The 27,579-nt window shown below is 47.7% G+C and overlaps 1 protein-coding gene across 1 annotated transcript; it reads right to left on the bottom strand.

Moving 5' to 3' along the window:
• Nucleotides 1–1,983: 1,983 nt before the first annotated feature.
• COPS3 (COP9 signalosome subunit 3) lies at nt 1,984–24,923 on the bottom strand. The gene is made up of 12 exons (XM_059907039.1): nt 24,789–24,923; nt 20,639–20,768; nt 18,143–18,255; nt 18,002–18,051; nt 16,441–16,533; nt 14,788–14,967; nt 12,022–12,162; nt 10,268–10,441; nt 7,133–7,219; nt 3,548–3,661; nt 2,589–2,669; nt 1,984–2,299 (listed from the first exon to the last, which is right to left on the bottom strand). Exons 1-12 carry the CDS (start codon nt 24,841–24,843, stop codon nt 2,246–2,248), a joined length of 1,272 nt encoding a protein of 423 aa, XP_059763022.1. The 5' UTR covers nt 24,844–24,923; the 3' UTR covers nt 1,984–2,245.
• Between the last annotated feature and the right edge of the window lie 2,656 nt (nt 24,924–27,579).

The raw sequence follows: 27,579 nt of genomic DNA, 5'->3' as shown, positions 1-27,579 counted from the left end.
TGTGGAGGGGGAGGCCTGCCTCCTGGGCTGTATTGCCATGTGGACACGGGGGCTGCAGTGAGGCAGATCCCCAGCACCCTGCCGGGCCCGGTCCAGAGCCGACTGCAGGGGGGCCTGCTTCTTCCCTCCCTAGGTTTGCAGAGCTCTAGCCCCGGAACCAAGAGAACACACGAGGGCAGGTGTGAGGGCCGGGAGTGAGGGCCCTCCTCCCCAACACGACAGGAGGGGTTCACGTGAGTGCCCTGCGAACGCGGGACCAGGCCCTAAACACCGGGCCCTCTGGAAATCAAAGTTTCAAAATAATGCGGTGTTTCAGTGAATCACTATTCGGGGAGAAATCTAATAGTGTCCACCTCAGGAGCCCACAAGAGAGTTACTTTTTCCTTAAATAGTCATGACTGGCAACTACTAGAATTCTCGAACACATTTGAGGTGATTTTAATTCAGATCCAGGTAAATCAGAAGTTGTCTAATTGTTTTTAAAAAAACAAAACTGTGTAACTTGCCACACTGATAGAAGGAAAATTTTTTTATATAAATTTATTTATTTTTGGCCGCTTTGGGTCTTCGATGTGGTGCGCAGGCTTCTCACTGCAGTGGCTTCTCTTGTTGCGGAGCACGGGCTCTAGGCGCGTGGGCTTCAGTAGTTGTGGCTCGCGGGCTCTAGAGCGCAGGCTCAGTAGTTGTGGCGCACGGGCTTATTTGCTCTGCGGCATGTGGGATCTTCCCGGACCAGGGCTTGAACCCGCATCCCCTGCACTGGCAGGCGAATTCTTAACCACTGCGCCACCAGGGAAACCCGGAAAATTTCCATTAAATATTTCCTCTTTCCTAAGTACAGGCACATGGAAGTATACATGAAAATGACATACCTCACCTGAGCTGGAGAACTGAGAGCATGGATGAAGGGTCACATCCAGCCCTCGCCTATTTTTACGTCAGCGTTACTGGATCCGGCCTCACCCACTCGTTTACAGATCAGATGCTCCGTGGCTGCTTTACTGCAGCAAAGCAGTGGTCGTCACAATAGACCACATGACCCCAAAGCCTCTCTATTAGAGAAACTTCTTAGGCATGAGGTTTCACAGTTTCTTTTTGTAAATAATGAAAATGTGACTGACTACACAACTGGACACATTTTAAACAGCGAATGTTACTAGCAAGAGGTTCTTTAAGGACCAAATTCCAGTTTAATCTGAGCACACCTTACAGAGGCTCCACACCATCCTGGGGCTAAATCAGGGCACCCGAGTCAGATGCATTCCAGGGTTCTGAAGAGGAGGGACCCTGAACACAATCAAAATGCAACTGTGCAGATGAACAGAAAATGCTGAAGAAAAAGCGGCAAAGTCTGGTGTTCGTCTCACAAAAAAGCCCCTGAGATTCAAAAAGGGCATCCCCCACACTGAAGGTCCCCACGAGCACAGCCGTATCTGCTCAATTCACAAGCCACCCTGTCACTCACGTGCACGTTACAAAACATTATCTTCGGCCTGATGGACTCTCCCAGCTTTTTTTTTTTTTTAAGGCAACTGATAACTTTATTTTTATAAATTTATTTATTTATTTATTTATTTATTTATGGCTGCGTTGGGTCTTCGTTGTGGTGCGAGGGCTTCTCATTGCGGTGGCTTCTCTTGTTGCGGAGCACAGGCTCTAGGCACGTGGGCTTCAGTAGTTGTGGCTCACGGGCTCAGTAGTTGTGGCTCGCGGGCTCTAGAGCGCAGGCTCAGTAGTTGTGGCGCACAGGCTTAGCTGCTCTGCAGCATGTGGGATCTTCCTGGGCCAGGGCTCAAACCCGTGTCCCCTGCATTGGCAGGTGGAATCTTAGCCACTGCGCCACCAGGGAAGTCCTCTGATATCAACTTTAGATTCAAATCTTCCAATAATTCCTAAAATCTGTATCTGTTCACAATGAATATGTTCTTTAAAAGCTTTTCAGAGGAAAAAAGTGATACAGAAGACACGCCAATGTTCAAATAATTTAAAACAAAAAGGTAGATTTAATGCAATAACCACATTAATCTGAGGATAAATAAATCCACAACAGGCTTTAAAGTTTGAAAACGTTTTCCTTTCTTTGCAGAGAGATTGGTTTTCTGAAAGCACACAGGACCGAAGACGTCAAAACAAAACACACTGTCTTAACGCTCAGGTGAGACGGGCCTGGTCCTCCCTGCTGCCCTCCCGACACCTGCCCCGGCCATGGTGAAGGCTTCTCTGAAACTCAGGATGAGCACCAGCTTCAGGAGTAACTGGATGGCTTGTTTCCAGAATCGTCCTCCTGTGACCCCATGCTCTGGAAGGGAGGGAGAGAGGCAGTGCGCTTGTCTGCCCTGGCCAAGGGTGTCCCGCCAGCCCCGGACACCTACCCCCCGACGACGCCACCCCGTGTACGGGGGAGGCAGGTCCAGGACCCCCACCCTCATCCCTAAACACACTTCCAGCCTGGAGTCTGGAAACGTCCCCAACGAGTATGTCTCTGTGAACCTCCCCGATATGGTTTCTGGGCACAAGCTCACACTCCTGATGGAGAATGCCACCCTGCCCCGCCCGGCCCACTCCGTGAATGAGGGGGCCTCAGTCACCTTCTGCACGAATTGGGGGTTCACTGTGATCTCCTGGTCCATGGCCCTCAGCCGCTCGTCCAGCTCTATGCACCTCAGCATCTGCGTGGCAGACAGGTGTGGACGCGCTGAGTGAGCGGGTTTAGGGCAACTTCACCTTTTGAGCCTAGACTAGTACTGTGGGTGCTACAGGGTCACAACCCTGGGGCCAGATGAATTCTGGAGTCAGAAGTTTTGGATTCCGCCAGCAACACAGTACAGCAGGACCTGGGGTAGCACCCCGCCATCAAACACGCTGACATCTTTTGCAGTGAAACCTAAAAATATTCATTTGCCATCAAATGAGTTACAGAAAAAACCTTCCAGTTTTCAGGGTTTCTCAAAGAAAACTTGGAATTGCCAAAAACAGACTGTAGAGACATACTGCTTTGAAGATTCTGGAGCTGTTCAGTTCAATCTGTTTGCCTAATCAGAGGTAAGAAACCAGACCAACCCAAACAACCCTGGCTCACGCCCAGATCCCCGCAAGCGCTTAGAGCAGGATGTGCTCCGTGGCCCCCGCTGCTACCCAGGCGGAACTGCGGGCAGCTCGTCTCCTCCAGCTGCCTGCTCTCCCCCAGCAGAGACGGGGGATTCCTGACTTTCCGAGCTGGGGCTCCAGATGCACGTTACTGAAGGCTCTACAGTATAGGTGGCCGCTGGGTACGGATAAAACTGTACCGATTCTAAGACCCTTCAAGTGTTTTAGGAGTTGAAGGAGGCTTTGGTGAGCTAGACAAAGAAGCTAACCCACCATCTACTTATAACCGTACAACCTGGGAGAGTCCACCTTGAAATTAACTTTCTAGGAAATAAGATGTTCTTAGAAACTAGTTGGGAGCTACGCGTATTTAGAGCTAAAATTATCCTGGAACATACAGTCAGTATTTCAGGTATAACATCATAAACATCAGCCCAAAACACCTGGCATTCATATTTACCTCTTGATCGATGTTATGAAGCATGGCGGGGTTATTATATTTTTCAGGGTTATCATGGAAACTGACCATCCCATCCTTCTGATTAATACTTGCAAAAATTTCACCATCTTCTATCTATAAAAGAGAAATCAGGAAAGCAGTTTAGACCCAAAAACTATGTGAATATGCAGTGTTTCAATACAATCAGGAAATACCACAGAAAGCAATAAATAAATAAATCTGTATGTGTATTTTTAAGCACCACCTGCTTATTCAAAGATATCTATTAAATACCTATCATGTGCACAGCACCAAGATAGATGTGAAGGGGTAAAATCCACATAAGGTAAATTAACCACTTTATTTTTTTGGCCATGCGGCATGTAGGATCTTAGTTCCCCAACCAGGGACCGAACCCGTGCCCCCTGCACTGGGAGCGCAGAGTCATAACCACTGGACCACCAGGGAAGTCCCAAATTCACCATTCTAAAGTGAACAATTCAGAGGATTCAACTGCACTTGTGAAGTGCAGCCACCAACTCTACCCTGTTTCAAAAGATTTCACTGCCCCCACGGGGAACCCCACCCCATTTAAGCGGTCACTGCCCGTTTCCCCTCCTTCCAAGCCCCCTGCAACCACTAATCTACTTTCTGCCCTGTGGATTTGCCTGTTCGGGATGTTTCATATAAATGGAGTCAGACAACATGTGGTCTCCGTGTCTTGCTTCTCTGGCATAATGTTTCGGAAGTGCCTTTACATCTTTAGAAAATTTCTGTGAGATAGAACTGACATTGCCGTTGCATTTGAAAAAGTGAAACCCTAACACGTTTTTGTTTCACCCCAGTAGAAATTATCTTCTGGTCCTTTAAGAAAGCTTTTCTGCCAGTGTTGATTCCAAGGCAGTTTCAAGGTCTATGTTCTTTGCACCCACAACTGGGGATTTAGTTGTTTAAGCCTCATCGCCAACTCCTGTCCATTTAGTAAAAAGCGAGAAGCCAATAAAATCCCAAACAGGTGTTGTCATTCTAACAGATTGCTCCCCAGGTGCCAGTGGTCTGTCACAGCGGAACCGAGCTGCCTGGGCCGGTCTGCTCCTTTCCACCTGGAAGGGACGGGCCCCAGTTAGTGCAGCACCAACAGCCCAACGCACACTGAACAGAAGGCGTAACTCTCTGACCCCGTGAGCAGAGAGAGCTGCCTCTTCACAAAGGGGAAGGACACGCACGCCGGGCTCACCACAGTGGCACTCTCTGTAATAACCACAACTGGAAACAACCCAAGCGTCCCCTGATGGGAACGGAAAGGCAGCCTCGTACAGTGGAACGCTGCGGCCCTGCAAATGAACCAACTACAACGATACGCAGCACTGTGCACGAATCTCACGGTGTTGAGCAGAAAAAGCCAGATCCCAAAGTACATACGCTGTACGTTTCCTTTTATATAAAACTCAAAAATAGGACACAACTAAGAATAGGACGTTAGAAATCAGGATAATAATAACCTTTCTAGCAGAGGTAGGGCTGGAAGCAGGTTTGAGAAGGCTACACACTGTATGATTCCAACTATATGACATTCTGGAAAAGGCAAAACTGTAGAGAAAATAAAAAGATCAGTGGGGGTGGGGGAGGGGGGAGAGGGACAAACGGGCGGAGCACAGAGGGTTTTCAGGGCCATGAACACACTCCATGCGGCACTATAATGATGGATCCATGTCCTTACACACCTGTGCAAACCCACAGAACATCCAACACCATGAATGAACCCTAATGTACACTAAGGCCTTTGGATGATGACACATCTGTGTAGGGCTGTCAGTTGCTAAGAACTGTCCCATCCGGTAGGAGTACTGATAAGGGGAGGCTGTGCACGTGTGGGGCGGGGAACCCTGCACTTTCCCCTCAATTGTGCTATGAACCTCAAACTGCTCTAAAAAAATTGAGTCTTATTTAAAGAACAATCCCTGCCTTCATAAATTTTACACGGTAGGGCAGGAAATTTCAGGTGTGGCACAATTGACATTTTGAGCCAGATAATTCTTTGTGGTGGGCGCTGTCCTCTGCATTGTGGGGGCTTGAGCAGCGTCCCTGGCTCTACCCACTAGATGTGAGTAGCACCTCCAGCCGTGACAACCAGAAACATCCTCAGACATTTGCCCTGGCGAATGCCACATGTCTCTGGCAGATAAAACATCGCCCGCTGGTCTGGAGCCTGTCAGGGTCCATCTGGGCTGGGCAAGCACTTCACTAGCTGTGTCCGCACCACTCACGTACTGGTCCCCACCGCTGATGAGCAAGTCCGGGGAGGTGTGCGGCTGACCCACGGGACGAAACCCTGTGGGCAGCAAGGTGCTCTCAGCAGGCACTCCGAGGCTGGGGAGGTGCGACAGGTTTTATTTGTTTGGGATGTGTGTCTCTGTGTTTGGAGGATTACGTTGAAGGAAAAAACCTCCAAACATTTGTAAATTGAACTATGGAAAGAAAATACTCCATCATCACAACTGAAAACAGTTTCATGACTCCTAATCCTGACCTGGCACCACTCCTGAAATCACAGGGGAGATCACTAGCAGAAAATGCAGAATGCTGACTTTCTGCATGAGAAGACATGCCTGACCCGGGCTGAGGACAGAGGTTTGCTCTTGGTGGATCAGATCGGAGACATGCGTTTGTATAACAGAATAAGTAAGTGATGCTATTTCAACTTGGTGGGTTACCACATAGTCATTTAAATGCTTATCCAGGGACTTCCCTGGTGGCGCAGTGGTTAAGAATCCACCTGCCAGCGCAAGGGACACGGGTTCGAGCCCTGGTCCGGGAAGATCCCACATGCCACGGAGCAACTAAGCCCGTGCGCCACAACTACCGAGCCCACACGCCTAGAGCCATGCTCGGCAACAAGAGAAGCCACCGCAATGAGAAGCCCGCGCACCGCAATGAAGACCCAATGCAGCCCTGCCAAAGTGAATTAATTAATTAATTAATTAATTAAAAAGCCAACCTTTAAAAAACAAATAAATAAATAAATGTGTATCTAAATTTGGGGAGTGGGCAGTCACAACTGGGAAGTAAATGGGTCTCAGGTGTCCTGTGACATTTGCCATCTGCAGCTGGAGCTGAGCACGTGGGTATCTCCTCTGAGTGTGGTCTCGGGGTGACGCGGCCCAGGAGGGGGGGGAGTCAGACTGCCACCCATGAGGCCACCAGGCCCCTACCTCGCGGCACAGGACTTCCTCAGGGCAGCAGGGCCCGGCCCCACATATGGCTCGTCTGTGGGCTCATCACAGACCAGCAGGCAGAGCAGCACTGCTTGTGTCTCTCTGTATTATCTGAAATGTTTCATGAGTGTTTTAAATGATGTTCACAAGAACTGTGACGATGAAAATACAAATAAGGAGCACTGCTAAGACACCACTGTGTGTATAACACATGAGTACATGTCGCGGGAAGACCCCAAAGATTGTAAGGAAATCAATGAAAATGTCCACGCTGGTTGACACTGGATGGGCCCCCTTCGTCCTCCTTTATATTTTCTATCGTAAACACCTGTTACCTTTACGAGGACGAAACCCCAGTGATCGCTCTTTAAAAGAATAGCCACACACTCACCATGTGCAAGACATACTTTTCTGCCTCCTGAGGTCCAGATAACTGCACACGACTTGCCATGTCTTGTAATGACAGCGTTAAAAAGGTCTGAAATTCAGAAGTTAATTAATCACAACTAGAAACGCTGAGGAAAGAAATTTTATTAAATGTGTACAGAGTTCTACTGAGTCTCTGAAAATTTGCTTTCCAATACTGTACAAGATAACTCTTTGTTGTGAAGATGACACGCAACAGATGAACTAAGGTTTTAGCAACAGTTTTCTAGAGGACTAATGACTTTTAAACAGTATCCCACACGTGTGTCCTATACGTCTGAAATGACGTGTGCACCGCCATTTCAGCACCGCCTGCAACGGCAAAGATCGGAACCACCTAGAAGTCCACCAGCAGAGGACTGGCTGAGCGCAGCGCAATTACGCGAACGGACTCCTACACAGTTGTAAAAAGCTTACTGAGTGCGGATACTTTTTATGAGCTGGAAAAGAATCCAAGACATGTGCAGCGTTAAATATAAAAAAGGATGCAAAACAGGGTCTACAGCACGCTCACATCTGTGTACAAGGAAAGAGTGCATACGTGTGACAACACACACACGTATGAATGCATGTGCTTCTATGTGCACAGGTGATCTCTGGAAGGATATCTGAGAAACGGGTGACACCGGGCTGCCTCTGGGGAAAGAAAAGGCCAGCTGGGTTATAGGAACTGGATGGAGATTTTTGTGTCTTTGAATTTCGTATTACAAACGTATTACCTTGTAAATAATATAAAATTGAAAAAAAATCACATTCATCCTTCAAAATTCAAAGCTAGAATGTGTAAACAAATAGGGGGTTAAAAGGAAACCAGTGTTTATCATTGGTTTGCCTGGGACTTGATGAAAATGCCCCCTTTCAGGAACAAATTAAAAGAACTCTTTTTTTTTAGGGCAGCTGGCAATATTTACAATGATGGCATTTTCAGAGCAGGCCATGTTAAGACTGTGATGTTGAAAATCCTTGATAAGCCAATGACCGAAAATTCTACTGATACATATACTTTAGTTCAAAGAGTAGCACGCTCTCTCCAAACGAAACTACTGTTAATTCGAAGGAGTATCTAAGTAGTTTAGCGCCAATGAGGACTCAAAAGTGAACATTTCTAAATATCCGGAACTGTCATTTTTCCTATTTCAAAATAAGAAGAAACTTCCACTTGAATGTCTACCAGAAGAGGACTGGTTGAGTAAGTTGTGACCATCGGTACAACAGAGTACGATGTACAGTCATTGTGACGCAGGCTTACGTTGCCATGGAATCAAGGTGAAGACAGTGAAAAATCACAGTACAGAACAGCACATGCAATATGATCCCAACTACAGTTAATGGGAGTGTCTACACACAGAGCAGAGGGATTTAGAGAAACGCCCACAGAACATGAATGTGGGGCAGATCTGAGCCTCACGTGAGAACCCCATTTCCCTGGGGGCCCTGCAGCCAGCCTCTCGTCCCGACACCCACATACAGTACACCTGCTGAGGCTTCTTAAAAAGCCTTTGATTTTTTGCCCTTTGAATAACAGACTACTAACCTGACTGGAAAATCCTACTAACCTGACTGGAAAATCCTCTGATGCCCCATCTACTGTTCTGGCACCAGGACATGAGGCCACGCAGCCTCTATGGCGGCGCCCCTGCCCATCAGCAGCTGTGGTGCCCCCCCAAGGCCGCCGGGAAGGGCTTATCAGCCCAGCAGACTCAAATCAATGGTAAGTCAGCACAGCAGGACCAGGACGCTGGTGACTGTGAAGCCACTGCCCCGCCCTGGGCTGGCCACCTAAGGCCCTTCATGTTTGTTTGGTCACACTCTGGATCCGTATTTATCCGATTCAAAATGGAAAACTGCACTTTCCATATAAAGCATACCGACTTCTCAGTATAAGCTATCAACTGATTCCAAAGTGACGAACTGGGGTTGACTATTTCACAAAAGAGTTTAACTGATGATTTTCGCAGTGATACCTACTTATTAGATTCCCTAAGTTCTAATTCTTCATTTAACTTTCATTTGCCATTTTGTAACTTAACATTTTTTTGAACGTGCACTGTCTTCTCTCCTTGTTCACATTTTGGTTTTCCATCTAAACTCCCTGTACCGGTCACCTACAGGTGCAGCTGTTTCCCAGCAGCTCCTCTCGATGGTGAGATAGAAATTTATTGTACTTAGAGCAGCTGTGTTGGCACCTGGACCAAATGGAAAACACTGTGGGGAGAATTCAGCTGCTGGTCACCTTGAATCTCTTAGGTCTGGTCTTTTTAGCCTATGGGTCCAGCTCGTTTTTCTCTGACAGGACATTTGTTTTTCATCTTCTTTGAGTCACTCTCCCTTTCGTGTTCTCTGTCTTCCTCTTACAGACTGATGTCTGGAGTGTCTGGAAGGGGCCTCCTTCCTGTGAGCAATGACCCTCCCTCCTCCTCCTCCTCCTCCTCGAGCAGCGGTTCTCCCCGCGCAGTGGCGGCCTCCCCTCCTCCCCCTGGTCCCCTCCAGCCTCCCTGGCCCTCGCACCAACCGAGCAGCACCCTCTCCCCTGCTCCGCCTGGAGCCCAACCGCCCCGTCCTTAAGCCCTGGGAGAAGAGCCGCACCGTCCCGGTCGCCGCTGCTCTTTGTTGGTTTACTACCTGCAGCAAACGCCTTCCCGGCTCATGGGGAGCTTCGTTTTTCTTTTTACACTTTCCTGGGCGGTTTTAACACTTGATAGTAAGCGTATTTTCCGTCAACAAAAGCCATTAGGTTTATTTTCATCTTGAAAATAGAAAATACACGATCGGCTCACCTCCCCGGCTCCAGTGTGCTGGCGCTGTGCCCCCGCGTGGGTCAGCCCGCCGCGGGGTCCTGGGCAGCACGGCCACGCCCTCGGGCTCCCTGTCTGTGCCTCCCAGAGCGGCCATATCTCCTACCTCTTGCTCTTCACCTGTCCTTCTTCTCAAATACCCTGCCCCAGCACTGGAAAGACCAAAAGCACCCATCAAAGTGCCCTAGGGAGTCAGCTGGGAGAGCTCTTCCTCAGGACAAGACCCTGCGCTGCTGCCTCGGCGCTGAGGGGGACGAGGGGAGAAAAGGAGCCCAGGGTCAGGAGGGGCCCGGGCAGGGCCTCACCTTGGTGAGCCTCTGGATGTTCTTCTTGTACAACGAGGACAGGCACTGCTTCACCAGTCCCATGTTGTTGTCGCGAGTGAAGGTCTCGCTGTGCTTGGTCACCAGGTTGCGGAGCTCCGAGGGGTTGTTGGTGGAATAAACTTGCGCTAACTCGTGGTACGCGTTGCTAAGAGGCTAAAGGTGTGCAGGCGGGAAGAAACCAGATTCGAGAGTTAGAGGAACGGAGCCTGTGTAAGACGCAAAAGAAAACATGGCACTAAATTTGGAGCAAGTACATTCAACATCCTTTACTGTTACCCAACAAACTATAATTTACCCAAAGCAAGTACCTAGCTTTCAAGACCAAGGATAGAAGTATCACCATGGAGTACTTTACTGTCAAACAAAAAACCCACCCACTTTGAAGTACAGAACAAACTGCTGCACAGCAAGTACAGTACACAGTTAGTAAAGGCACACAGGTCTTTTATCTCCATCAGTGGCTCTTGATTTTTCTCTTGATAATCCACTTTGGGAGGAAAAAAGGAAAATTCCCACGCTTCTCAGTTCCCTCTCCCTCTCCCACACACCTCACCGGGCGCAACGTGTCAACCCGCTACTCCTGGGGGAACGAGAGAGAACAGGGCTGAGGGCGCACTCAGAGCTGTGCTGCTTTCACCACCGTACGCGTTCCCCTCTATCTTATTACGTGCGCATGCGTTCCCCCCCTTATTACGTAAGCATGCGTTGCCCTTATCACGTGAGCGTGCGTTGCCCTCTTATACGTGCGCATGCGTTGCCCTCTCTCTCATTACGTGAACATACGTTGCCCTTATCACGTGAGCATGCGTTGCCCTCTATCTTATACGTGCGCATGCGTTCCCCTCTCTCTTATACGTGAGAAACCAGACCCAGGCCCACGAGTAGGTCCGCGGTCCTGAGGAGACACGGATTCAAACCTGCATCCCCACCCTGAAGCCTGTGCCCTCTTCACCACTCTGCTATCACCGCCAACAAACCACAATTGTGGGGAAGGAGGCTGAGTCATGGGGACCTCACCTTACAAAGGCCCTCCTCCTAGGGCCACCTGAATCACCCCGGGAGCTCCCCAAACCTACACGTCCTTCTACCCACCCCCAGGCCCCCGTCTGTGACTAGCAGCCTGGAGCCCGAGAAGGACATGGGCCACCCTCAACAAGGCAGCACAGAAATCTTCTCATCAGGAAGACTTTCACACTGATCTCGTGAAATTCTGAACTTTGTACAAGGAGGGTCAGCATAAAATTGTTATCAGAATGATAGTGACTTCAGTTTAAAAAAAACAAAAACAAAACCCCGTGAGCATGTATTATTAAAAAAAAAAAAGTAGGTCATTTCTTCACGTGGTCCCAGGGCTGAGTCCTCAGGGAAACAAGAGCAGCTCTGTGAGCAGCGCTTGGGGTCTAATAAGATTCCCCAGCACTTGGTCAAAGTGAGAGTCCGACAGAGTTAGCACCGCTTTTCTAGGACCTTAAACATCTACAGCTATGATCACCCAGAGCGTAAGTGTGCAAACAGATTCCTAGGAGCATCGCGGTCCGTCAGGCGATCGGCGTGCACGGACTGGGAGGGTCCGGGCGCTGCCAGAAGCCCAGCAGCCGGCAAGTGAGCATCTGCTAACTTAACACGCCGGGAGAGCTAGGGCCCGTAGCATAAGACTACAGAGCTACGCGTCACCACAATTTCCTATGAACAGAACATGTCACCTAAGAAATCCTTCTGTTTTAAAAACTCACCTTAATGAATCTACCCACAATCTGAGACGTGTATTTCGGCAGCTGCTGCACTTTGCCAAGCAGTATCAAAGAAACGAGAATATACTTTTTATATGCCTCCAGCATGATGTGACTGACAGCCATAGCAGGAGTGGCGATGGCCTGAGCAGGAGTGAAGACAGCAGGGGAGCTTGAATTAGGAAAAGAGCACTTATACTAAATCACTACCTTTTAATAACTCTAGAATTTACCCTTTGAACACATCCAACTCACTGGGCTTTGGTGTCTTCACCAAGCTGTGCGACTATCACCACTACCGAATTTCAGAACATTTTCACCCCCTAAAAAGAAACCCCAGGCCGTCAGTGGTCACCGCCCACCCCCCAACCCCAGGCAACCACTTCTCTACTTCACATCTCAATGGACTTGGCTACTCTGGACAGGGCATATAAACGGCGTTTTTGTGTGTGTGTGGCCTCGCTGCAGGGCTTATGGGATCCCAGTTCCCCAACCAGGGGTTGAACCCAGGCCCTGGGCAGTGAGAGCACGGAGTCCTAACCACTGGACCGCCAGGGAAGTCCCATAAATGGCTTCATGTAGTCTTCTGTGAGCAGCTTCGACGTGACACTTTCAGAGCACACCCCTGTAGTGGCCTGTGTCAGGACCTCATTCTGTGTTATGGGCAAACAGTGCTCCACCTTTTGTGTACTCAGATCCTCAGCTGGCGGGCATCTGGCCACATGAATCATCATGCTGCTATGAACATTCATGTATGTATTTGGACATTTGTCTTCACTTCTCTTGGGTGTAATCCTGGGAGTGAAGTGCTGGGTCATATGGAAGTTTTAGGTTTAACCTTTTGAGGAACCGCCAAACTATTTCCAAAGCGGCCACACCACTGTACATCCCCACTGGCAGTTATGAGGGTTCTGAATTCTCCACATCCTCATCAACACATACTGGCTCTCTTTTTAACTTCAGCCATCCTAGTGTGACTTGATATCACACTGTGGTTTTGATTTGCATTTCCCTGATGACTAGTGCTTTTAGCCATTTGCCTATCTTCTTTAGAGCAATGTCTATTCAAACCCATTGCCCATTTTTAAAATTTTATTGTTCAGTTTTAAGATCTTTGTATATTCTGGATGTAAGTCTCTTATCAGAAATGTGATCTGCCAATATTTCCTCCCATTCTGAGGCTGCCTTTCCACCTTTTTTCACCTGGATTCATGAGGGTTAAGAATTCAAAACTATCACACCCAAATCAGCCCAAATGTTCCAAATCAAAATCCAAGCCACTGAGCTTGTAAGGCACTTCTGAGAATTATTCAACAGAAACACTCGTGCAAGTGCATAAGAACACAAGAACAACAATCCACACGCAACACTGCTTTAACAGTGAAGCACCAAATCTGCTTAGAGTACCACCAGTCAGGGGCTAGTAAACTGCCAGGTCCACATGTGGCACGGGATAAGAGGAGGAGGTTACTTTCACTCTTTATATAATGCTGTGTGATCTGAATGTTTTTCACTAAGTACATCCTTCTTTTGGATTTTAAAAAGGCAGTAAAACAAAATCTGTGTCACCTCCTGAAATTAAGGTACTAATACTACCTGGAACTGATGTACGTCATGAAGACACAGCGCCATGAAGTAGACTGTCACTTGGGCAAAAGAGGGAATATGTGGATTATCAGGTAAAAGTCTTCTAGCTGTAAACATAAACATGCTGTGTCTTTGACATTTCAACTCTCTGTGACAGAACCGCGCACCTTCCTGCCGCGCGCCCGTGTCTCGGCGTCCCTAGACCATCGGCGGGCTCATCCCACCTCCGCTGGGCTGCAGAGCCACCGCGCGTTGTCGCTGCGGGTGTGTGCTCGCAGTTTTCTGAGGAACTGAAATTGTGACCGTACGGTCAACGCAGTCCCCTGGAAGGTCCTACCTGACCAGTCACATCCTTGAAAGATACCGTCCCTGCCGACAGCGCTTGTGGTCACCCTGCCCTAGGCCCCCAGCAATGCTGGTCGGCCCCCGCTCACTGAGGCGATGTCCACTCACAGGCCTGCGCGGGGGCTTCTACAGCATCTCAAATACACCACGAGCTCCTCCGAGGCTTGGAATGTCTTTTATTATCCGAACATGTGCTCTGAATAAAACAACTTACGAACGTCTGGCAAATTTATCTTAAAACACTGCTTTTAGCCAGTACTGTCCATCTCTGTTAGACCCTGAGTGAAGCTGCAGAGCTGCGCAATATGTCTCATTACACAGACACAAAGGTGGGAGGCACTATTCACTGTGTACTCCTTCACACCCTTTGAATTACAGACCAGAAGAACGTTTTATTTATTAAAGTAAGAAAAACTCGGGAGTTCCGACAGTCCAGTGGTTAGGGCTCAGCGCTTTCACTGCTGTGGCCCTGGGTTCAATCCCTGGTCAGGGAGCTAAGATCCCACAGGCCACGCGGTGCAGCCAAAAAAAACAATGAAAGAAAGAAAAACTTAACCGAACGTCACATCTGTTTTCAGAACAAGAAGATGCGTCAAAGGTCACTCGGTTCCACCCCTTCCCCACAGGCAAAGGAAGCTACAAAGTCAAGAGACACACACAACTCAACCCAAACCAGACGGGGGTCGTGGCAAAGCCTGGTCAGCCCCGCCCCACAGTGCCCATCCCTCCCCTGCCCTGCGCCCCTGGCCACAGGGAAAGAGCCTCTGGAAGGACCCTCCCCTGCAGCTCCAGCCGCGAGCCTGCAAGTTCATACGCCCCCGGGGGAGCGCCGACTACCTGCTCGTAGAAGTAGAGAGCTCGCTCGAAGTTCTTGAGCCCGGTGTAGACCATCCCGCCGTAGTAATAGTAGCAGAGGAAGTGCTTGGCCTCGTAGGCCCCGTTCTCTTTGCAGATGTCCACCATGTCCACGTCCAGGTACGGGAGGGCGGGCTTAAAGCACTTCGCCAGCAAACACAGCTGTGGAAAAATTTACACGGAGCCATCATTCTAGGTGCACTTCGCCTTTGGCAGAAGGAGCAAATTCGCAGATTCCGGAAAGTTCTAGAAAATAATTGGTTTTACATTTTATTGACTAAAATGATCTAAATGTCGGCACGTTATTCCATTTTCTTAGGCATTCAGAATACAATAGCATTTCTTTAGAAAAGACTAACCAGCTATGACATAAAGGGCTCCGCAAATGAAGCAAAGCCCATCTATTTACAGATGCATGACAAGTGTGACCTTTTCTCTTCACTGCCCTGGTGAAGTAAGAACAGTTTCTCTCCAATCACTCCTTTTCCATGTCTGAACCCCTCAGGTAAGTGTAGGGAATGTGCAGCTCAGGAACGCAAGATCCAGCAAAGTTCTGTGTCTGGGTGATGCGGCACAGGGCACACACAGGCACAAACTCACTGTACACCTGAGATCTGCAAACTTTACTGTATGTACGTCACACCTCCATCACAAAAGTTTTTTAGAAGAAATAAAGAGGGGACTTCCCTGGTGGCGCAATGGTTAAGAATCCGCCTGCCAATGCAGGGAACACGGCTTCGAGCCCTGGTCCGGGAAGATCCCACATGCCACAGAGCAACCAAGCCTGCGCACCACAACTACTGAGCCTGTGCTCTAGAGCCCGCGCGCCTAGAGCCTGTGTTCCACAACAAGAGAAGCCACCACAATGAGAAGCCTGTGCACTGCAACGAAGACCCAACGCAGCCAAAAACTAAAATTAAAAAAAAAAAAAAGAAATAAAGAGAAAAGAAAGCACGTCTCCATGTGAAGTTAGAACATGTGGTTGAAATAATCCACATACCATGTTATTCATTAAGGAAACAATCTAGATACCCCACGGGGACTGGCTAAACCCATGTTATGGAATTCTCTGCAGCTGTGAAGCACTGACATAGAATCATCGCCAAGACACAGTAAGAAAAAAGCAAGGTACATAAGACATTGTATAGATTAGTATTTGTGTTTAAAAAACTAGAGAGAACAAATATAAACATATCTGCTTATATGTGCATAAACCAGCTTTGGAAGGATGCCTAAGAAACTACGAATTCCAGTTTCCTTTGGAGAGAAGGGATGGGTAGTCAGTCAGCAGGTGGGAGACGGGCTTCATTATATACGCCCCCCCCTTTGCCATCTGGGTTTGGAGTCACACAAAATAAAATAAATACATGAACAACACTTTAGAGTGTCAGAAGTCACCTGGTTCGCCGTCAGGTTCCAGAGCTCGTTACTGGGATTGTTACGGTCACGAGCGCTACTCACCCCACCCGTCCCCACATCACGAGCTGATTAGCTGGGCCTCAGCCGATGGCTTGCGTTCAGTAGCCCCAAGATTCCCTTCCCAGCAACAGGGGCACCTGCACATTCCGAGGCTTAGAACACAGCGCCATCTTCACCAAGTCCAACCGTGACTCAGGGCAACCCCTAGCTGCTCACCTGGCAAAGGTCAGCATGGACGGAGGTCAGCTGGTTTGTGTTCATCTGCATCTTGTCAATGGCCTGCTTAAGGACGCCGATTCCGCGCAGGGGCTGTCGGAAAGGACACCTGTCAGCACGCTGGGTCCTAGGTTGTCACTTAGAAACGAAAGTAACATACTGATGGGCTCTTCTAAACCACAAGAGGAGGGTCCCACAGTCTCTCACGAAACTTCTGTCCCTATTCAGTCAGAAAATGTTGTCTTAAGCTGTTTATTGTGATATGTAGAGTAATTCAGCACAACTTTTTAAATCATAAAGCTTTTTCTAATTATTGGAGATCAATAATCAAAAGCAACATTACATTCTCAACAGTTCATCATACTTAGAGCTAAACAAAAATTTTACAAATTATTTACAACAGATGAGACCTATGCTTAGGAGACTGAATTGTGGATAAGGACGTTGGCACTGTCCCGCAGGGCAGTCTAGGTGTCACCTGTAAATTCTCTCCAGCAACATCTCTTACCTGGTGGTAAATTACCGTTGAGAGTGATACCACAAACCCCTTTTACAGCACAAGGGGCGCTAGAACGGCAGTTCCAAGCACAAAGGAACCGTTTTCCTGCCCTGACCATGAATAACAAGACCAAGAACCACACGAGGTGTAGTCAGCTTCTGGAGAGGAGGTGTGACCATAAAATAGCTAAGGAACTTAACATGTTTTTTCAGTACAGACTTGTCGGGTTTAACCATCTCCCTCAAACAATAATTATGTAGTGCTCCTACAAAATACCAACTGGTTCTTTGTTTTCAGCCTCTTTTACACTAGTCTTGAAGTTGAATTTCAAATCAAAAAGAAACTTACAAATTACAACTTGTGTCAATATCACAAAAAATAAAGAGTTTACCAGATTAAAGGAGACTAAAGACACACAACAATGTAATTCAACCCGTGATCTGAGATTTTCTTCTGTTACAAAAGATATCAGTGAAACAACTGGTAAGATCGGAATCAGGTCAGATGTGTTACAGGAGTCGATCAATGCTCGTCTCCTGACGCTGATCCCTGGGCTGCAGTTATGTAAGAGAACGTCTTAACTTGTCCTAATGCGTGAGAAACAGTCGCTGAAGCACCCAGGGTAAGGGGCGTCGCATCTGCAACTCTCCTCCCCGTGGCTCAGGAAAAAGAGGAAAGAATGAGTAAGTACGGTAAGACACTAACACTCGGGGACTCTGGGTGAAAGGCGTTCATGGCAATTAATTATACTAACCTAACGACTTTTTTGTAAAGCTAAAATTATGTCATAATTGCAAGTTAAAAGGTTCAGCAAACAAAACAGCGGCATTTTACAGCACAAGGGGTGCTAGAATGGCAGTTCCAGACGCAAGCAGCAGCCTCCCCCTTGAGGCACCACTTCTGTGGTCAGAGCCCCACAGCGGACGCTCTGAGCTCTCCGCAGCGACCACGTACATCCGAGCATTAGGGTCTCAACACCAGGCTGGAACCCTTACACTCAGCGCATTGTGCAGGTTTGAGGCGTGCGAAACAGAACTATAAATACTCAAATAACATTCTTACCTGTTTTCTTTCCACAAGTGCATTTGTTAGCTGATGGCAAAGCCCAGCAACTAGACACAACAATGATAAAATATTGAAAATATAAATGACTACAGGGCAGAATACATTCCGTGGAAAAGAAGAAAAAGCTGTTCCCCTTACAGGTGTCTGTTGCATAGCGAATGTGCTCCCCGTTACAAGTGCTGATGAAGAGCTGAACCTGTGAGAACAGCGTCTCGAAGTCAGGAACGCTGGGCATAGAAAACTTCACAAACCTACAACACACAGAAAAGAAGCAACTTGTCCTGGCGTCTCACAGGGAAACGCAGAAGTCCGTCCGTCCTGCCTCCAATACTCTGTGAAGTTAAAGGAGTCACAGTACTTTTAAAAATGAAGAACTGGAATCTGTGAGATTCTCCCGGCCTGGTTCTCTGCACAGTCAAGACACAGAACATGGACACAAATAGAGGTTAAGAAAAATATGCTTAAAAAAAACAACTTTTACCCAGAGCAGTTAGGCAAGAAATAAAACGCAACCAAAAAAGAACTTTCAAAAAAGCAAACTCCGTCAAATGAGGCCAAATATCAGGTTGTCCTAATACTTGTGAAGTAACTGAATATAAACTCATAACCAAAAAATTTTTTAAATACTTTTCTTTTGCAGTCCAATGTGCTCAGTACTGCTTTATTCACCTAGAAACCTGCCGTGGGCTTTTCCTGCCTGAGCAGAACACACTGAAGCTACGGGCTGGCCGGAGGCCGCGGCAGCGGCTCATGGTCCCCGTGCTGCCCCAGGACCCAGGGGATGCTGGGTGACCTGGGAGAAAAACTAGCTGCAGGGCAGGACCAGAAGGAGTGGAGCGGCGAGAAGAGGGACGACTCAGGCAGGTGGCCCATCCCAAGCCACCTGGCAGATGGTGCCGCCAAGTGCCACGGTGAACACCAAGAGGGGTCGGAGAGGTTTCAGGGGAGAAATCACATAAGCCACCACCACTTAGACATTGCTTACAAGTAAACTGCAAGCTCTTCCTTAAAAAAAAAAAAAAAAAAAAAAAACTGAATGGTTTAAACTCATTTCAAGAAAAATCAAATGGGTATTATTGCCTAATGACAATTTCTCCATCTTTCAATTTGTACTTCCATTTATATAGTATTCCTTAACAATGCCACCTTACATCTGTAATTACACTTTCCAAGTATCAAAATGTGTCCAAACAATCTCATCTGGGCTTCACTATAGGTCAGCAAGGCATTGTGATTTCCATTTTATAAATAAAAATATGAAGCTCAGGGCCTCAAACCTCATAATCAGCAGAACACAGATTCAAACCCAGGGGACCTGGAAACAAGGTCAGGGTTCTTCCCAGGTTTCCTTTAACTGATATACAACGTAAAACACCTTCTAGCTTCAAACAGCTTCCACACACATCACCTCACTTGACATGCACATCCGCATAAGCTGACGTGTGTACAAATCATGCTGTCTGTTCTTTTAATCGGAAACCACGGGCTGCAGAAATCTTCACCAGCCATCCCAACCCGCAGAACCTCCTGCAGCAGAGGCCCTGCTCCACATCTGCACGGTCTGAAACAGTGGCTACGGGCAGCTCCTGAGCCCTTGAGGTGTGGCAAGTGCAACTGAGGAACTGAATCTTTCACTTCACTCATCCGTAAAGATTTACATCCAAACAGGCACATGAGCTACTGGCCGCCCGTGTTCCGACGGCACCTTCCTCCTGACGCACACCTGTCTCAGAACCTCAGGGCAAGTGGAGCCAGACCCTCACTTTAGGTCAATTTCTTCTCAGTTTATTTACATTATCTCAACTTTCATAACCACCACAAAATCCCAATTTATAACACTACAACATCAAGAGAAAAGAATTCAACTGTCAAAGACACAGAGTCACAAGAGTTGAATAGACCAACTGAAATAACGTCTATTTAATTTGGTCTTAAAACAGCTTAAACCTGTACAGCAACTACAGTTTTTTTAAAAAGGGGGGGAAAAAAAAACAGCTTAAACTTGTCTGAAGGGAACTGGAAGCAAGGCTGCTCTGGATCATTGGTAACTTCACTCAGTATAGCCCCCGTGCCCTGTTCTGTCACTCTTCCCTCTTTTCTTTCTAAGTTAGAAAATGGGGAGAATCCAATGGACTACATGAATAGAAGTATTCAGATAAACGCAAACTACAGTGCCCTCAACTGAGATGGCCATTCACTTTTTAAAATACATTTCAAAATGTGTATAAACATAAGAGTTTTAAAAGATGATAAAACAGAACAAAATATAAAAGCACCTACTGTATAGCACAAGGAACTCTACTTAATGCTCTGTGGTGACCTAAATGGGAAGGATATCTAAAAAAGAGGGAATATATGTATAGTTGATTCACTTTGCTGTAGAGCAGAAACTAACACAACATTGTAAAGCAACTATACTCCAATAGAAATTAATAAAAAAAAGTAAAATAAATAAAAATAAAAGTAATGATTAGCTGCATCGAGTTAAAGGTAACTACTACAACGTGACTTTAGTTGTGCAAAAGAGCTCACTGCCATTTACAGGGCTTACTGCATACACCAAAAAAACCCAAAGCCAGAAAGTGCAGCGTTGAGGTTAAGCGTGCACAAAATCATAAAGGAAAATGCCCTTACAAAACAGCGAGGACTCCCAAGGAGTGCTCCTGGACATCCAGAGCCCCGAGCACGGTGTCCAGATGGGATAAGTTCTTCGCAAGGAGTTCCCCACTCTTGTTGATCAGTTCACAAAGCTGAGTCATTTGCCCTGGAAAACAGGAATAACACTATCATTCAGTTATAGCATTAACCAAACCAAAGGAAGTCAAATCCCAGACTTCACAACTCAGACCTGCAGGTGCCGGAAGGTGATTTCTTCTCCTTCGTTTCAGACAAGGACCCAGAAGGGCCAAAGACATCTTGCCTGCAGCCTCAGCACTAAACCTGCCACTTTCCTCGGGCCCCTGAAGGTCTCCCCTTTTCTCCACTCCCGCTTCCAGTGCCCCAAGCCAGCAGCGTTCACACTGCCATCAGCACCACCGCACCTCTAGGACCATGACTTCATCTTACGGCTAAGCCTCTCGGTCCACTCCTTCCTCTCTCCTCCGCCTTCCCTCAGATCCCCACCATTTCCTGTCTGGACTCCACCGTCTTCCCTCAGATCCCCACCATTTCCTGTCTGGACTCCACCGTCTTCCGAGTGGTCTGCCTCCTTCCATCTCTCCCCTCCAGCCCACAGCCCACGCTGGCACCTGTCTGATCTTTCTGAAGTGCAACTCCCATCACACTCCTCCAAACGCCCCCCTCAGCCCTGTCTGGCCTCCTGAGCCTCCCCTCACACACCAACGTCCCCGCTCTTGCCTTAGGTCTCTGCACGGCTGCTCTCCAAGCTGAGTGCCCCCTCGCCACTCTTCCACGACCCCCACGACCCGACTCACTCACTTCAACAGTCAGCCCGGGCCTCCCCCTCCCATGGCTCTTTGTCCTCTGTGTTCTCTGCGTCCCCGGGATCCTGATATTAGGTCGTTCACATGAACTCAGGCGGAGAGCCGTCTCTTCCCCAGCTTCAGAATCGTCTCTTCCCCAGCTTCAGAATGCAGTGCTTGCCTAGCACCCAATCAATCAACAAGCAGCTTGTTGAATTAATCTAACTGATCCACCAATCCTTCCCCAATACCACAATATCATGTCTTAACAACTAAGGTACAGAATCTAATTAGGCCAGGATTGAACTCACCGACTTCCCCCAAGGACTTTTCTTTTTTAACTGAGATATAGTTGGTTTACAATATTATGTAAGTTTCAGGTGTACAAGACACTGACTCACAATTCCTAAAGGTTATACTCCATTTATAGTTATTCTAAAACATTGGCTATATTCCCTGTGCTGTACAATATATCCTTACAGCTTATTCTATACATAGTAGTTTGTACCTCTTAATCCCCTACCCCTATCTTGCCCCCTCCCCTTCCCTCACCCCACTGGTAACCACTAGTTTGCTCTCTATATGTCAGTCTGTTTCTTTTTTGTTATATTCATTAGTTTGTTGTATTTTTTAGATTCCACATGTAGGTGATAACATGCAGTATATGTCTTTCTCTCTCTGACTTACTTCACTAAACATAATACCCCCAAGGTCCATCCATGTTGTTGCAAACGGCAAAATTTCATTCTTTTTTATGGCTGAGTAGTATTCCACTGTGTGTGTGTGTGTATATATATATATATATATATATATATATATATATATACCATATCTTCTGTATCTATTCATCTGTTGATGGACACTTAGGTGCTTCCGTATCTTGGCAACTGTAAACAGTGCTGCTATGAGCACTGGGGTGCATGTATCTTTCCAAATTAGTATTTTCATTTCCTTTGGATATATACCCAGGAGTGGAATTGCTGGATTGTATGCTACTTCTGTTTTTAGTTTTTTGAGGAACCTCCATACTATTTTCCACAGTGACTGCACCAATTTACATTCCCACCAACAGTGCACAACGATTTCCTTTTCTCCACATCCGCGCCAACATGTGTTATTTGTAGACTTTTTTATGATAGCCACTCTGACAGGTGTGAGGTGTTATCTCATTGTGGTTCTGATTTGCATTTCCCTGATGATTATCGACGGTGTAGACTCACCGATTTTAATGGGTTATTCTGATGACAGACACCACGGCCACACTCTATACTCCCACATCCCACCACCTGTTTTCTGGTGACGGTGGAGGGTACACATAAGTCCACGGGCATTAACCTCTCAAGTTTCCTCCTCAACAGTTCTCTTTCACATTTTGAACTTCAAGCTACCCATACCAGCTATTTCTATTTAGTAACTGAGTGATTTTTCCTATTAAAAAACACTTAGGGGCTTCCCTGGTGGGGCAGTGGTTAAGAATCCACCTGCCAATGCAGGAGACACGGGTTCGAGCCCTGGTCTGCGAAGATCCCACATGCCACGGAGCAACTAAGCCCGTGCGCCACAACTACTGAGCCTGTGCTCTAGAGCCCGCGAGCCACAACTATTGAGCCCACGTGCCACAACTACTGAAGCCCTTGCACCTAGAGTCCACAACAAGAGAAGTCATCGCAATGAGAGTAGCCCCCGCTTGCCGCAACTAGAGAAAGCCCACGTGCAGCAACGAAGGCAGCAACGAAGACCCAACGCAGCCCTAAATAAATAAATAAAATTTTACTAAAAAATAAAATAAAATAAATTAAAAAATTTAAAAAACACTCAAATGGTATAATGTTTAAAATCCAAGTGACTGTAGCCAGGAACTTTGATAATTTCTAGAGCTTCTTACTATACTTTTAAATTTTTACCAAAAATAAAGGAAACATTCCATTATTATCACACTCACTGCAAAACAATAACAAAGAAAGTCCATGATATCATTAGGTATCACCTTTCAAGGTAATAATACTAGTTGAACTGGGAAATATCAATACCAACTCATCATCATGTTGTTGAGATCTCACTGGCAGGTATGAAATAGCTTCTTTGCAGTGATTAGAATCACCCACAACTAAGCATTTCAGTCCATGATTTTCCCCCAATTAAATTACAAATCCTGAGATGAGACCTAAGAGAAATGCTGGGTCACCCTTAAATCCTAAGGCAGTCACCTCGTACAAGCCAAGGGGAGACACACCTAAGGGCCACAGGATGCGCGTGAAATGAACCCAACCAGATGGGGGCCAACGAAACGTCCTCTAATCAGAGAAAGCTGGGACATTATGGCATTCCCTTCACTTAAGGTTCATGTGAGAAAATTCTGAATAAGAGCTGAGGAAACAAACTCATTAACGTTTGCTATTCGGGCAGCACGAGGCAAAGGGGCACAGGCACGAGGCACAGGGGCAGGGCAAGCGTCCTGCGCCTCTCTGTCCCGCACACCGCTCCTAAAGCAGCGACTTGCACAGAGCGTGTGTGCAAAGCTTTCAGATAAGAGATCCTGCTTGATGCTCACGACCACAGCCCTAGTTCTGTCTTGTAAATAAGAAGACTGGCCCGGGGAAATTAGGCGGCTGGCACACCAAGCGACCGAGACAGGACTCCAGCCCAAAGCTTCTAGGCACACGGCACCGCGGGAAGGAGAAACTTAAGTCCGTGGCACGAACGAACGCATGGATGGCTTCTTCACGCCTAGAGAATATGGCTCACCTGTGAAGCCAACTCCTACCAGTAACGAGAGAAACGAGACAGAACCGCCGCGCTGCGCCGCGCCCCACACCTGAGCAACCTCTGGGCAGCGCCTGCCCTTCTTACACAAGGAGACGGCACTCAGGAGAGAAGCGTGCCTGCCCAAGGTCACGCAGCTCCTGCAACTTTAACGGTTCCTCCCTCTCAGTCCTGACAACTCGGCGGAGTAGGGCCATTTCTATTCCACAGATGAACAAACAGGGTGGGGAAAGGGGCCTTACAGCAGCGGCCAACTACTTTAATTCTGGGCCCAGGGCTCGATATGCAGATGATGAAACGAACGAACCAACGGCATGAAAATTAGGAAGAAAATTAACAACGGTCACAACTCCGCCCGCAAGACGGGAGCCTGGAGCCAGGGCCCCCGGGGGACTTGCGCGCCAAGCCACGAGGGGCCCCGCCGCGCGGCCAGGTCGGGAGGGGCCGCCGGGAGCCGAGACCGAGGCGGCACCGACAGCGGGGGGCGGAGGCCGGGAGTCGGGACCCGGGCGGAGGGGCCGCCCAGCTCGCGCGCTCGTCAGCCCTGGCCCAAGCGCCGAGACCGGACGAAGGCTCGCGGCCTGCGCCCACCGCCTCACCTTGGGCCGAGAGCTGACGGACGCTGTTGACGAACTGCTCCAGGGCGGACGCCATGTTCCCGGCGGCCCGGCGGCGGAGGCGGCGCGCGCGGGACGAGGACCGGCAACCCACTGGAGGGCCTCGAGGGCGATGACGTCACTTCCGCCGCTCAAGCACCGCGAGATCTCACCTACCTGGGACCCGGCTACTGTTTCCATGGAATCCGCTCTAGGGGTGCCGCGCCGGAAGGCAGCTTTCTTTCCCTTCCGTCTTCGTTCTGTGCACACGCGAAATCGCTCCCTGGATTTAACGGGGATGGTAGGCAAAGGAAGGAACTGAACTCCTAGTTAGGCACATCCTTTCCGGAGTTTGTTGGGAATGGGTGTCCCGTTTAACACCTTGCCAAATCCTCCAAGCCCGGCTTAATTGCCACCTCTTCCCTGAGGCTTTTCCTGCGAGGTAGTAGTCCGGCCAGGCAGGCAGCATCGGTCAAATCCCTTGTCTACCACTTAGTAGCTCTGTGACTCTGGGCAAGTTCCTTGGCTGTCCTCTGCCTTGTTTCCCCATCTGTACAATTCTCACGATAAACCACGTAAAATACTTATGGTTGGAGGGGAGTGGTGTGAGGTGGGGCTGCAGGATAGACAGGGACCACGTCAAGTAAGCTGTGTTAAAGACACTGGACTTTTCCCGGAAAGATTGAGACGCCACGGAGAGTTTAATGCAAGAGAGTGGCATGATCAGACTTGCACTTAGAAAGGACTGTCTGGATTTACATGGATAACCTCAGAGAATCATTTAGGAAGCTATTGCAGTAGTCAGTCGATATGAAATACAATAGTAAAAATTGTACCTTGAAATAGAGATGGAAATAAATTGATGTATTTGGGACAAGTAAAGATGAATGACTTTAACACTTGTACTCTAGGATGGAGCTGTCCCTGAATGCTGTATGGCAACATTTGGCCCTCAAACAGAAGACAGATATTTTGAATTGTAGGACATATTTCCATGGATGTACATGGATTTTAATAAAAGCTAAAAATGTCGTGAGAAGTTAAGCACTACAATAATTCAAAATAGCCACAGCTACTAGTCATACTTTAAATTTTGTTGCCTGTTTAGATTGTGGCATCTGTTCTCAAAGTGTGGTTCCTCAGCCCGCAGCATCAGCATCACCTGGGAACTTCTTAGAAATGCAAATTCTTGGACTCCACTTTAGACTTACTACAAACTCTGAGGGTGGTGCCCTGCAGTCTGAGTTTAACAAGCCCTGAAGGTAACCTTGATGCACACTAAAGTTTGAGAACACCTGGATTGTGGCAAAGAGGAGCCAGGAATCAAATCACACTCATTTCAAAACTTCTAAGAGGCATCCCACCCTTCTCTCTTCCTCTCAAGAGTGAAATGACTGAAGGAGATGTGGTTAGAGGGATAACCTTGGATATATTCCAACTTTTTTTAAAGCTAGTCATGTGTAAAATCCAGCAATTACTTAAGTTTATTTTTTAACTATTTTTTTATAAATCTATTTATTTTATTTATAAATTATTTATTTTTGGCTGTATTGGGTCTTTGTTGCTGCGCGCAGGCTTTCTCTAGTTGTGGCGAGCGGGGGCAACTCTTTGTTGCGTTGCGTGGGCTTCTCATTGCGGTGGCTTCTCTTGGTGCGGAGCAGGGGCTCCAGGCACGCAGGCTCAGTAGTTGTGGCTCGGGGGCTCTAGAGCACAGGCTCAGTAGCTGTGGCGCACGGGCTTAGTTGTGGGATCTTAGATGTGGGATCTTCCTGGCCCAGGGCTCGAACCCATGTCCCCTGCATTGGCAGGTGGATTTTTAACCACTGCGCCACCCGCGAAGTCCTCAGCAATTACTTGAGACACACCTTACAACAAACAGCCACAGCAGTGAGTGGAGATACCACATTTAACTATCTGTTTTTCATTCTTTGAATACACATTTACTTTGTCTCTGATATGTGTCCAGCCCTGTGCCAGATGCCAGGTGTATATCTGTCGTCAAGACAAAGTTCTTGCGGCAATGAAGCTCTGGCTGTAGGAGTTACACACAAAGCAAGCAAATAAAATACTTTCAGAGAGTCAGTACCTGTTATGAAGAAAATGAAACATGGTCATGGGGTAGAGGAAGGTCAGGAAATGCTTCCAAGATGTGAAGGGTGAGAAGGAGCCAATGAAAAGGCATCTGGGAGTGGAGAGTTTCAGGGAGAGGAACAAATGTATGCCAAGATCTTTTTTTTTTTTTTTAAGTATTTATCTCACACTTAGAAGTCCCCTCTTTCCATATTTACAATGCTCAAATTTAATCTCCTAATCTTTTTTTTTAATTAATTAATTAATTAATTAATTTATGGCTGTGTTGTGTCTTCGTTTCTGTGCGAGGGCTTTCTCCAGTTGCAGCAAGTGGGGGCCACTCTTCATCGCGGTGCGCGGGCCTCTCATCATCGCGGCCTCTCTTGTTGGGGAGCACAGGCTCCAGACGCGCAGGCTCAGCAATTGTGGCTCACGGGCCCAGCTGCTCCGCGGCACGTGGGATTCTCCCAGACCAGGGCTCGAACCCGTGCCCCCTGCACTGGCAGGCAGATTCTCAACCACTGTGCCACCAGGGAAGCCCCGTATGCCAAGATCTTAAGACCCAAATAAGCTTGGTGTGTTTCTGGAAAAGACAGAATGCTAGTGTGTCTTAGAGGAAAGTGGGTGAGGAGGGTCCTGCTGTGTCTCTGTTGGATACTGCTTGCCTATAACAACAGTAATAGTCTCTTATTCATTCAAATTGACAATAAAAGATTTTAAAGCC

The sequence above is a fragment of the Balaenoptera ricei genome, chromosome 20 (genome assembly GCF_028023285.1).
Source record: "Balaenoptera ricei isolate mBalRic1 chromosome 20, mBalRic1.hap2, whole genome shotgun sequence".
NCBI classification, from domain to species: Eukaryota; Metazoa; Chordata; class Mammalia; order Artiodactyla; family Balaenopteridae; genus Balaenoptera; species Balaenoptera ricei.
This window is presented reverse-complemented; position numbering and strand designations above follow the sequence as displayed.

Bases quoted from the DNA above. Each gene is read 5' to 3' on its own strand.
- COPS3 (XM_059907039.1), bottom strand. From the start codon at position 24,843: ATGGCGTCCGCCCTGGAGCAGTTCGTCAACAGCGTCCGTCAGCTCTCG. The intron at 18,256-20,638 runs GTAAGGGCATTT...TGTGTGTTGTAG, and splicing joins TTGGGAGTCCTCGCTGTTTT to GTTTGTGAAGTTTTCTATGC. The intron at 2,300-2,588 runs GTGACTGAGGCC...CCTCCCTTCCAG, and splicing joins ACCCCCAATTCGTGCAGAAG to AGCATGGGGTCACAGGAGGA.